The sequence below is a fragment of the Xyrauchen texanus genome, chromosome 16, assembly GCF_025860055.1.
Source record: "Xyrauchen texanus isolate HMW12.3.18 chromosome 16, RBS_HiC_50CHRs, whole genome shotgun sequence".
Taxonomy (NCBI): Eukaryota; Metazoa; Chordata; class Actinopteri; order Cypriniformes; family Catostomidae; genus Xyrauchen; species Xyrauchen texanus.
In genome coordinates this window covers 18,111,175-18,123,833 of record NC_068291.1, presented here as the reverse complement: position 1 = coordinate 18,123,833, position 12,659 = coordinate 18,111,175, and the positions used below count along the sequence as shown (strand labels likewise).

At 35.1% G+C, this 12,659-nt stretch overlaps 2 protein-coding genes across 3 annotated transcripts in view; both read right to left on the bottom strand.

Moving 5' to 3' along the window:
* Positions 1–5,779, bottom strand: part of rnf144aa (ring finger protein 144aa) — a 47,162-nt gene extending 41,383 nt beyond the window's left edge. The window contains exon 1 of one of the 2 annotated variants that reach the window (XM_052145696.1): positions 5,647–5,779. Coding sequence is in view for 1 of the 2 variants with exons in the window: in XM_052145695.1 (XP_052001655.1) it covers positions 5,652–5,659 (8 nt within the window). In the remaining variant the exon portion in view is untranslated. The remainder of the gene's footprint in view (positions 1–5,646) is intronic. The other variant, XM_052145695.1, reaches the window with a different exon arrangement.
* Positions 5,780–7,141: 1,362 nt separating this feature from the next.
* On the bottom strand, positions 7,142–10,775 carry rsad2 (radical S-adenosyl methionine domain containing 2). Its single transcript, XM_052145706.1, has 6 exons — positions 10,436–10,775; positions 9,957–10,118; positions 8,719–8,948; positions 8,479–8,628; positions 8,155–8,187; positions 7,142–7,772 (listed from the first exon to the last, which is right to left on the bottom strand). Exons 1-6 carry the CDS (start codon positions 10,770–10,772, stop codon positions 7,608–7,610), a joined length of 1,077 nt encoding a protein of 358 aa, XP_052001666.1. The 5' UTR covers positions 10,773–10,775; the 3' UTR covers positions 7,142–7,607.
* Positions 10,776–12,659: the final 1,884 nt, after the last annotated feature.

The following is a 12,659-nucleotide window of genomic DNA, read 5'->3' as shown; positions in this document are numbered from 1 at the left end:
TTTAATTATATGTCAAGTAGCCATGTAATAAGTGGGATACTCTACAGTCAGCATGTTATTATTGCAAAATAAACAATTTCAGGGAGATATAAGAATCCTATGCTCCATGTCAGGGTCCTGACAACCCTGTCAAGCACTCTGCGATAATGACCAGCTGAGTGTACATTATCCCTTACTTGTTTTCTGAGTGTAGTCTGTGAAATCCCTACTTGATACTTTTGGATGGCCAGAAAGATTCTGATCACAAAGTGATCACGACCCTGTGTTTTCTGTACAACTGTTCGAAGAGATTGTTCTTCAATAAAAGACTGACAGGACAATCCATTTCAAATAAACCTGCACATCAATGGCACATAAAAACAAAGCTAGTCACTTGACATGCCAGACAGACGGTCTCTTCCAGCCTAAATATGCGGTTCTTGGCCAGAATAAGCCACAATGTGGACCAGACATCCGGTATGCCATTTAGTCAAAGGTCTGGCCAAGCAAGACTACTTTTTAGTTTATTTTTGGACAATTCAAACCACTATTAACACATGACTTATGCTAAAGGACAAACACTGAAAGTAATCTTTCAGAATATCTATTTATGGTGTGGAAAGACCAGTCACCGTCTTTCTGATTGTTAGGAGTAAAAACATTAATCTAATCTTTGTGTGTTTTACTGTTTCTCTGGTGAAATTACATAACCATATGCCACTGTATGCACAGGCTATCTTTATTATTGTCCAAAGATAGACTGACCCCCACCTTCTTCAAATATTTGTGAAATATGAGAGCACATAATAGTCCTTCCATTAAGGCTTAAATGCAGAAAGGGGCTTTACAATAGACCTCCTTCGTAATTGCATGTATAAGCCCTTCTTGTACATTCGAAAAGAATATTATACTAATTAACTGTATCAAAAGACATCTCACCTACCTGGCCAAAACATTTAACTGTGTACAGTCTCTCTCCCATCCCAATAACACAGGTAGACTAACAATTTTCCAATCTCAACATTTCAAAGATATATACACCTCTCCCTGTGGACTGGACCTTCATACTACGCCATCTCAGTGAGACGTTTGACCCAGTTTGATTGATACTGTGAACAGTACCCAAGCATTATACTGATGAATGCAGTGTGTGGAGTGAACAAAATACGGCCTGCGCCAAAGTAACTGTAACAACTGTGTTGTTGTCAAATCATTGCAGCCCCAAGTTACTTGAGGGGACCGACAAAATTAAAAGGTTTCTCTTGAACACATGGGGATCTATTCTCGTGAGTGTGCAAACTGTCCACAATGTCTTATCCAAAGTGCTAATTCCAAGCGCAATTTTAGTGCCAGCGCAAAGCCCAAATGGGCATAGGTGGGAGTGTTTGCGCTACTGTGGGTGTAGGCTCGCAAACTGTGGGTGTATTGTATGTAAATGATGTGCTGTAAAGTGCAATTTGCTACTTTCCTAAGAATTTGGTCATTGCGTTAATACGTTTCAATACTACCTCTTAACTCAGCGCAAAGTCCAAATTCAGGTTCTGCATTTGCAGTTTTGAGATTCCAACTGCAGGTGGTAATAAAGTTCATGTCCAAATTCTGAAATTGCAGAATATCAAATAATGTCCTTGAGGATCACTGTTATGAAATGATGAGATTTGTGTTATGTTTTCTAGAGGTCATGGTTTTTTTTTTCAATTATTATTAAGTCACTACAAAAGGGGCCGGTGGATGGAGAGAGTAAAATATTTGGATTTGGTATGATTTTTTTTGACTACTTATTTGATTATCGCTTCGTTTAAGTGTTTCAAAAAAATTATTTACATTTTTTTAAATCAATGTTGACCGGTAGAAGTGAAGTGCGTGCCGATACAATCACTAATAAAACTACCCATGATTTGTGTGTCAGTAGATTAAAATTATTAATAATACTTATATTCTCTGTAATTTAACTACATCCTACATCCATATCCTGAACCACATTTTCCATGCATACAAAAGTAACGTGTACCATTTAACAAGGATGCATAAAATAGTATTAATCCATATTTTTATTCTTCTAATTCAGTGCATACAGTCTATTTACACTACCAACTTCTTGTGAATGTACTGTCTTGGTTTGTATCACTGGTGCTTGACAGGAAATGGACTGTATAATAGGATGGAGACGCACCTACATTGACCCAATTAGCGCCTTGCGTGCGCGATTTTGCCAAAGACACTTGCATAAATAGCACGCGCTTGCACGAAAATTAGAGCCCAACCGATATGGGATTTTTTTTAGACCAATACTGATTTTAGAGGGGGAACATATATTACCGATATGGTGGCAGATATAGTTAATTTTTGACCTGGACTGAAAAAAAGACCTTTTCTACATGGATTGCTCACTGATATGACTATGCAAAGGTACTCAGAAGGCTGCTTTCTTAAACAAATATTTTTATCAAAGAATATTTGACATTATTATTATACATTGTCAACAAATTCTAGAAATGAACACTGAGAAAATAAAGAATGAATACAAATACAATAAATGGCTTATTAGTACTGTATGAATAGTATCAGTCAGTTACTGACCATTAAAATAAATAATAAATAAAAATAAAATAAATAAATAAATAGCTAAATAAACATCAGTATTACTGTTTTGTATCAGACAAATGCTGACAATTGTATTACTGCCAGTCTGTTATTGATAGGTTGTAAAACAAGAAGCATTTACACCTGCCGAGTCAAGAGATAAACAGTAGCAGCGGTGTTACACTGTATTGTGTTATACGCAAGTTCAGTGGAAACTTTCAAATGTGGAAAACAAGACTTTTAAATATTACATTTTATAAATGCAAAGACTGGAATTGTTCAGTTGAAGGGGGTACCAAACTATGAATCCTGAACGAAACAGTTTGGTGAATACATTACACATTAGCTTCCACTCAGCTGACAAGCAATGAAAGTAGCTACGTGGTCATGGAGGGTAAAAGATGGACATCATTCATTTAATTTCCAGCATTGCGTTTCACCAACTAGGTAACAACGTAGTGTAAAATCAACACTCAACAGACACAATCCACCACCGCACCGTTGTCTGCTGAGCTGCAAAAAGTTGCTCTGATGTTTACCTTTCAATCAGCTACGTTACTGACTGCACTGACAAACTATAGCTGGCTAACATTGTTAACAGATGTGATAAACATGAGTGACATGGTTGTCAGGGACAGGGTTAGCGTTATATTAGTTATATTGAAAAGGTAAAATGATGGGGTCATTGTTTATTAACTTTCCAGTATGTATTTCACAAACTAGTTTGCAACTTACCGAGAACACACTGCTTAACTCCACCCTGTCTGCAGAGCCACCTTCAGCTCAGATTCAGCTCTGTAAACAATGGAGTTGGAGCACACTCTGCTGGAAAAACCAGCCCGTCTGGCACCAACAATCATGCCATGGTCGAAATCACTGAGATCATATTTTCTCCCCATTCTGATGGTTGATGTGAACTGAAGCTCCTGACCCGTATCTGAATAATTTTATGCACTGCACTTCTGCCACATGATTGGCTGATTAGATAATTGCATGAATGAGGTGGTGTACAAGTGTTCCTAATAAAGTGCTTAGTGAGTCTATATAAACCTTTTTCCTTATAACACTTTCCATTTTGAGCACAAAAAAAGTTAATTGGTTAATGGGTAGTTACCTTAAAGTATACATTAAAAAGTTATATTACATTTAACAAGACAATACATGTAATTTTATGGCAATTTTGCTAAGTTTTTAGAAGTAAAAAATATTATTTAACCATATAATTAACTGTAAAAATGTACAAAAGAGAATCAGTTTTTTATTTTTAACTATTATTAAAATTACAGTGAAACACAATAATCGGGCATTCAACGAAAGTCCCTCCATGACCATTTCATTATATGTTATGGGATTAGTTATGTTTCTTCTTATTTTAATATCAGTTTAATACATTGGGCTGTTCTGTGTTATATTTTATGTAGTTTAGTTCATGTGTATTGCATTATTTTAGTGTCATGTGTTATCCTGATGGTATTTTGTGTTTGTAACTCCTTGCACTGTTTCTACATGTGAATAACTTTCAGTCATTATGTGTCCTTTTGTTGTTACTAAAAGTGATTAACAATACATTTTAAAGTAAAAATAAAAATCTGACTTTTACAGTTCCATTAGTTTAGTATAAGTTTATATAATTTAATAATATAAAAAGTAGTGAAGCATCAAAATAGCATCCTGTAAAGCATGATGGTCACCATATTTTTCACAGCAAATTTCTGGCACAGCTGCCAGTATTGGACCATAGATTTACTGTACATTATTTATTTTACAATGTGAAGGATACAATATTTTAGGGTCTATTAACATGTGTGGTCATAACTACCAGGGTGAAACTCAACAGTCATAATGATAATAAAAATTCTCAGTGTGCCTTGATTTATGATAATACAATCCATAAAAACAAACCTGGCCAATATAACAACCTCGAAACAACCGTTACCAAGTCTGTCTACAACCTGGTATCCTGGATCCCTATGGAAGAGCACACATGCAGTTTTGACAACCCAGGGAAGACCGCTTCATCCCTTTGCAAATGCCACAAATACTAAAAGCATGAAAATCCCTACAATTCAAAGCTACTTACTGTCTTTCCATGTAGTGGTCGTCCAGGGTTTATGTCAAAACTTTAAGCTGCTGACAAACTGTGCATGCAACAGAATTTGGATCTCCTACAGATGTTCATCAGCACCTGAGCTGAAGCACATTTACGGGCGAAACACTAGAAAGGTGCATTTATCATATGCAATTTATTTTCTGGAAACTTAAAACATGCATCGTCTGCCTTCCATGCAGGGCCATGGTCCAGCAGTCCAAAAACCTACTGTAAAAAGTACAACACTGCAATTGTTACCATAAGGAGCTATTTCTATCTGAACTAACCCTTAAAATTAGTTGATGTTAATCGGTGGTGTAAACTAATGTATTCAGGTTGATTCAGTGGCATTAAAACAATATTTTGTCTTGAATAAAAGCAGTTGATTTACCACATGAATTACAAATGGGAGAAAAGTTAAAAGTAATTTATTTTTTCTTCAGGTTACAAAAATGTGCTTCGTTTGCTAACACCTACAGTAAATGAAATGGTTTTAATCAAGTAAAAAAATAAATACTAATCTGAATAAATTAACCTGACAAATTAGGTAACACAACCAAAGCAATTTGAATGAGTTGAATAAATTATCGTTGAGGTAACAAATGCAGGTTACCACTTTTTTGCGTGTAGTGTGCTGCTTACCTAGGCAGTATTTTTAGGAATCAAATGCGCGTGCAGCATTTTTGGATGCCCAAAACGTAGCACGCGACTGTGATGCTGAAAAATACTGTCTAGATAGACAGCTGACAAGATTTTGATATACAGCCCGAATGAATGTGACGGTAAACTGTGATGCTAAATGTAGACACTGCCAAATCAAACAAAACAGAGAGTTCATCATATATGAGTTGGCTGATGTGGACAAATTGTTTAAAAGGATGGGGAATGCACAAATCCGTTGTAGAGTACCGTCTACAACGAATACTGTGGGTAAGAAAACCTTTTAGATCAAGACAGATAATTCATAAACATGGATAATTGCACGATTATTTTACCTTACGTCTTCATGTAGTTTTGCAGGCAGATATAAGAATCAGCTGCTCCGTCCGACGTGTTGTGAAGACGCCATTAGTGTGAGCACTTCCTAGTGGTGTGCTGTAAAGACAGTGTGTCTCTTGGCTCTGTGTACGTCTATATACTTGTTTGTTTCCCAAAAGCGAAAGCTCAACACTAGCGCTCTCTGTTGGTTACAATGCATACTGGGTTTGGACTGCTCCGAATGAAAAGGACTGTCTGGAATTTAAAGGGATAGTTCACCGAAAAATGAAAACGCTCTTATTACTCACCCTCATGCATCCTAGGTGTGTATGTCTTTCTTTGTTTGGCTAAATACAGTCGAGCATATTTAGAAGAATATTTCAGCTCTGTAGGTCCATACAATGCAAGTGAATGGTGGCCATAACTTTGAAAATCCAAAAAGCACACAAAGGCAGCATAAAAGTAATCCGTACGACTCCAAAGGTTTAATCCATGTCTTCAGAAGAGATATGTTAAGTGTGGGTGAGAAACAGATCAATATTAAAAGCTGAAGTATTAAACATTTTCAGTGTTAAAATACTTCTAACCCAGCTTAATATGCAAAGACAACTTTAAGTAAGCCATTCATAGTTTAATTTTCTCGAAAACTGTAAACACGGTGTCTCTGCGAGCCGCTTAGGAATGCCCCAACAACTCAACCAATGGTGTGAGTTGGGGGCAGGACTATCTGACTGTTTGAACAACTGCTGATGAGGAGTGTATCCAGAAAGCTTCTCAAGATATGGATTTATCCCCTGGAGTCATATGGATTACTTTTATGCTGCCTTTATATGCTTTTTGGAACTTGAGTGAGTAAATGATGAGAGAATTTTCATTTTTGGGTGAAATTTCCCTTTAAGAGCAGTTTGGTGGATCTAAAGAGATAATACTGGGGTATGAGTCTTGATTTTAAACATATTTGACACATTTTTAGACATGTTTTATATTCTTGTTTCTTATTAGCACATATCTTTCAATCAGCAGTCTGTCATTCATGTGTATCAAAATCTTGTCCTTCATTCTCTCATATATTACATTAATTCATACAACTCTTTTTCATCCTAAACATTGTTTATATTATTATTACATGCTCTAGCTGTAAATTATCTGTTCTTTTGTACACATTTTTTGTTTACACAGCAGCTTTCCATATTGCACAATACTTGCACAAGTACCTGCCCATGTTGTACTACATCATTATGTTAATTTTCTAAATATCTTATCTTTACACTATATAGCCTATTTTATCTTATCCTATCCAGTTTTAGACATTAATGTGACAGGGAATTGGAAGGCATCTACAAAGAAATTTAGGTTAATAGGCTAGGTAACTAAATCTATTCAAAATGTGGCATTGAAAGTAGGTACAATGCATTTAAAGATGTCTGCTATTTAAATGTTTGAACAGTTATATCAGCTCAGAAATGACAGAGAACAAAATGTTGACACAAGATTTTTATTTCAAATAAAACACTGTAGGTTAAAGACTAGACTGAGATTCCAAAGGCCTTTCAACCCAATAATAACAATTAAAATAGCATATAATGTCTAATGAAGTCTGTGAAAGTGCACTCATGCTTTCAAATTGCATTGATTAAGTGCTTATGTACTCCCTTGCTATGGGGGTACATAAGCACTAACAAGAAAGTGCGAGTTAAGAAAAACATATATTATAAGAGATAAAAGCATACTTAAGGTAATTTAAATACTGAATACAAACAGCATGTATTAGCCATAAATACAAGCCATAATATACACAATTATAAATCTATCTATCTATCTATCTATCTATCTATCTATCTATCTATCTATCTATCTATCTATCTATCTATATACATATAAAAAATACAATTATTTACAATTACTCATTGTCATATTTTTTACATTTCAAGTTAATTTATATATATATACATGTTAAAAACAACAATATTTGAAAGGGTCACCACTCCAGTTTCATATCTGCTTTGCTCCATAGATATTTCCCCCCTCTTATACGGAACATTTTCTCATCAAAACCACTAAACTTGATGGCCTCTTCCACACCGACATCTAGAATGGATTTTGATGGATCTTTTCTCCCCTCTCGGCAATCCAGGAAGCGCATCTGCAGCATCAGATATGGATGATTAAACATCTATTCATGATAATTTACTCTTTCTGATTACATAACTCAGATAGCATGATTATGAATAGAGACCAAAGATTATCCAGGGGGGAAGAAAACAGTCATTTGTAGCCTGGAATTAAATACAATATCAGGTAATTTCCTGTGGGTCTTATTATATTCCTGTCCACAATCCATCCCCTACTGATGTGATGACATAATGTAATATAAAGGAATAATTTACACTCTAATAATAGCTTAATCTAATATAAAGAAATCCGTTAGACTCTAGTGGCAGCATAATCTAATATAAAGAAATCCTTTACATAGTAATGAGAAATAAAGTTAATGGATACTGAGGAGAAAATATGACATCACTTACATATTCATCAAGAATCAGGTAGGAGTCTCTCATCTGTAGGGGAAAATAGGCAAGTAAATACAAAATTAACCTCAAGGTAACAGAAGGCTTAATATTCAAGTCCTTGGCTCCTATTACAGAATTATAATTTTTTATTTTTTATTTAGATTCAAAACTATGAATGCATACATCTTAGAGGAAATACAAACTTTGGTAATGAATTGTTCAATGGTGTCTTAGTCAATACATTGAAGCCACTTTAGCTTCCAATTTGAAAGGTACTGTGAAATGCTGATTTGAATGAAGAATTACTCCAAAAGTCTGGGCTCGGTGCCACAAAATTACCTTCTTATTAGACTCTGGAACAAGACACGCAACACTCTGGTGGCGGATCAGGAAATCTTGGAATTGCTGATCACTGATGACAAAATTCTCTGCCTCCCGGAGGCTGTTCTCCCCTGCATTTTCACCATAAATTAGCAAGCACTGAAAGATCTGTGTGTACAATACAATAAGCCATCAATCATATGAAGAGCAGCCTGCTAATAACATATAATGTGTCAAATAATTAGTAAGGAATCTTACCTTCCAGCGCACTGGGTTCAGAGCAGTTATGTTCTCGGTCATATCTTCATCCACATTGTAGGTATTGATAACTGAGTTTATTTTGAAAGCCACTTTGTAATCCCGGCACCAGTTACGAACTTTATGCAAATTGTCCAAATGACTTTTCTTGCCCTGACCTCGACCTATTACTTTATTGGTGTCTTCGTTAAAACTGTCACAAGAAATTGCCAGAATGTCCAAATAGTCACCTACAGGGGTACATTAAATTGAGCAAATTAGGCAGTAAACTCAAATAGTCAATAGTATATAATACAAAAAGAAAACTCAATATATCAGTAACACCTATCAAACAAAAGGCCATACTACAGTGTTCATGTTACAGTGCTATTACACACAAAAGTATAGGCCTTCCTACTGAATAATACCAATGAGCTACTTGATATTTAATTATTCAGAGGAGATTTATACTTGTATGTAGATATTTTGTTTAGCTGCATTTCATTATATACTGCTAATGTTTCTATTCTAGTAATGCAGTAGTTCACCCAAATTTAAATTCTCTCATCATTTACTCACCTTCATGACATCCCAGATGTGTAAGACTTTCTTTCCTCTGCTGAACACAAATCAAGATTTTCAGAAGAATATTTCAGCTCTGTAGGTCCATACAGTGCAAGTGGATGGTGACCAGAACTTTTAATTTTCAAAAATCAAATAAAGGCAGTAATCCATAAAACTCTATTGGTTTAATCCATATATTCAGAAGGGATATGATAGGTGTGGGTGAGAAACAGATCAATATTTAAATCCTTTTTTACCATATATCTACACTTTCTTTGCATTCTTCAAGCATATCGCTACCTACTGGTCGGGGCTGGTCAAAGATGGAGATTTAAAGAAAAAAAAGGACTTAAATATTGATCTGTTTCTCACTCAGACCTATCATATCCCTTCTGAAGATATATATTTCACCACTGGAGGCTTATGGATTACTTTTATGCTGCCTTTATTTGACTTTTGAAGATGAATAGTTCTGGTCACCATCCACTTGCTTGTATGGATCTACAGAGCTGAAATATTCTTCTGAAAATCTTCATTTATGTTCAGCAGAAGATAGAAAGTCATACACATCTGGTATGGCATGAGGGTGAGGAAATGATGAGAGGATTTTCATTTTTTGGCTGAACTATCCCTTTAATGTAAAATAAACCAATCTATGCTGCCCTCTGCTGGTCATTATTGATTCTCACGCTTACCATATTTCTGAAACCAGGTTTCCTTTATCAAACTGCCGTTACTGACTATGCTGACGCTTGGCAGCTCCAATTCCTGTTTGCAGTATTTCACCAACTCTCCCAAAAAGTTGCCCCTGTCTTGCAGGAAGGGCTCTCCACCCGAGAAGTTTACTTTTTCCATCCCTAAAACATGCAATAGACAATATTAAGAAAGTATGGGAAGAATACAGGCTGTCGAAGTAACGCATTAATTCAACGCGATTAATAAAAATAAGTAACACAATTAATCACGCCCCCTGACCGGACGTAATAATAATTAAAGGCATACATACCATAAATAGCCTACTGTATAGGCTACATATAAATATATATTTATAATTATTTAGAATATTATATATGGAATTATCTTTATTAAATTATCTATATAGGCTAATTATAGCCCATTTAGGAACAAATATTGACAAATGCTATAACGGATACATATGTTAGATTATGTCTACCTGCATTTTTCAGAAGGCGCAATCCTCGCTTTGCTTCTTCAATAGGCAAGACGAACGAGGTCTTTGCAGTGTGGAAGCAAAACCCGCATTTGTAATTGCACTGCCGTGTAAAATGGTAGTTTACACTGCTCGGAGTAGTGCACCGAGCACCGGAGCTCTCTTTCAGGTCCTCTTTAGTGCGACTGATACTGCCAACAGGTGTTTGTTGCACCCGTGCGCCAGACAGCCCCATCAAAACAGACATCCATCTAAACAGGGTTGACAAGATGCCGTGGACGTTCGTCAAACAAAACTTCATCAACATTTTTGCAACACCGACTTGGTTTGATGCCGCCATGGTGATAGTCTTAAAACTCTGATGCGCAGAAGAAAGCTCACACCGGCTTTTATAGTCAGATGAGCAAGTTCAGTTTCTTTTCTTGCTTAACCAGAACGGAAAACGAAAGATAAACAATTGTCGAGTCATGGTCATATACGATTCACTTTCTAATACAAAACTGAATGCAACTGGACCCTTATTCACATTACACCCTAATGATAAAGCAGGACCATTAAGATAGGTTACCTCATTATTGCATCATAGGAATATAAAATAGTGCTTTGATTCTTGCCCTGTATCCTTTCTACATCATTACCCAACCACCAGATGATAATGCATTAGTTAGCACGTTACATTACAGTGAAACAACAATAATAATTTTAAATAACAATGTCTTGCATAGTATTATCATTATTATTATTGTATAATAATATAAGTAATAATAATGGTAAATAATGTGAATGATAAATACAAATGTATTTCCAGCAACATTACATATTTAGTGTTTACATTGCTTGTTTAAGCATACGCCTTCAGATCAAAATGTTTTTAAGATCATGAGAAACATTTCAGTCAAGTGACTACAAACATTTGAACAGTAGTGCATATATAATCATTATAATAATAATAATAATAATAGCCTATTAATTGTAAATGTATGTACATTCATTCTAATAAATATATCCTATACACAAATGCAAAACAAAAATATAGTAGGCTTCAAAGGTTGTTAGCATTACTCATTAGTTATGCAATTATTTGCGCTGTAACATACTTTGTAAAGTGTGACCTAGTTTAATTATTAACGTGCATTTCCACTGTACACTGCTGTTCTTGACAGTTCAGTCTCAGAGACTTCTGCAGCGAGGTAAAGACAGTTTCACATTCAACATTCGGTTTCGCAGAAGTAAGGGACCGTCTGAAAATTCCACTCACTACACTAAAACATAGATGTCCACTCAATCATTCAATTCACAAGTTATACATGAAAAAATAACCAGTAAAATACATTTTAAAATTCAGAATGTTATAATAACTTCACAATGGTTAGACAGACTTACTACAGTTGAGTTTATTACAGTATGATCAATTATATAAGTACAGTAAGCAATTATTTTTCGAAAAAAAAATCACTAAAATTCACCAAAATGATATTTTCTAATTTTAAAGGTTGTAGTACATTTTCAGAGGATATACAGACTTACTACAGGTTAGATTATTACAGTATGATCAATTATATGAGAACAAAAATTAATAATTTTTGAAACAATTCTATACATTTCTGTTAATACTGTATCTGCTTCCTGTAATATAGGCTTAACAGGAGAGATGGCATTATAAAGTCTGATCGCTGACGGCAAGAGAGATCTCTATCACTTCCTAGAGCACGGTGCTCATAAAATCGCTGTTGTGGAGAGGATGCTTTAACATCTGTCTTCAGTAAATATAAATCAAATCTAGTATAGCGGTCCTTTCTGATCATTTCCTTTGCATATTTTTTGTCATCTGCTCTGCCTACTGTTGCATCCTGTGCTTCAATGATAGTCAGACCTTCTGTAAGACTATTTTTAATTACTTTCGGATCTTCTTTAAAGAATGTGACAGGAAAGTTAATTTGCAGCGTTTTTCATTTTATTTAAGTAAATAACTGAATAAATTGTTTCAAATTATCTGGCTTTGAGTGATATTGGAGATTTTGAGAGATTGATGATTATTTCAGTCAGGACCACTTGCATCATGTGTATCAATTTTACATTAATATAAAGTCATTTTATTGTATGCTTCTTTTCTGCTTTCACTGCCCAGCCATTCATGTGTAGAGCAGGGAGAACAGAACTGAATTAATAGTGAAAGTCCAATCAGAGGGCAAATTAATTAAATCAGGGCAAGAAAAAGCATTGGTCC

Coding starts and splice junctions, on each gene's coding strand:
- rsad2 (XM_052145706.1), bottom strand. CDS start 10,772: ATGGCGGCATCAAACCAAGTCGGTGTTGCAAAAATGTTGATGAAGTTT. Junction 10,119..10,435: donor GCGCCTTCTGAAAAATGCAG/GTAGACATAATC, acceptor TGCATGTTTTAG/GGATGGAAAAAGTAAACTTC. Junction 8,629..8,718: donor TGAACCCAGTGCGCTGGAAG/GTAAGATTCCTT, acceptor TTGTACACACAG/ATCTTTCAGTGCTTGCTAAT.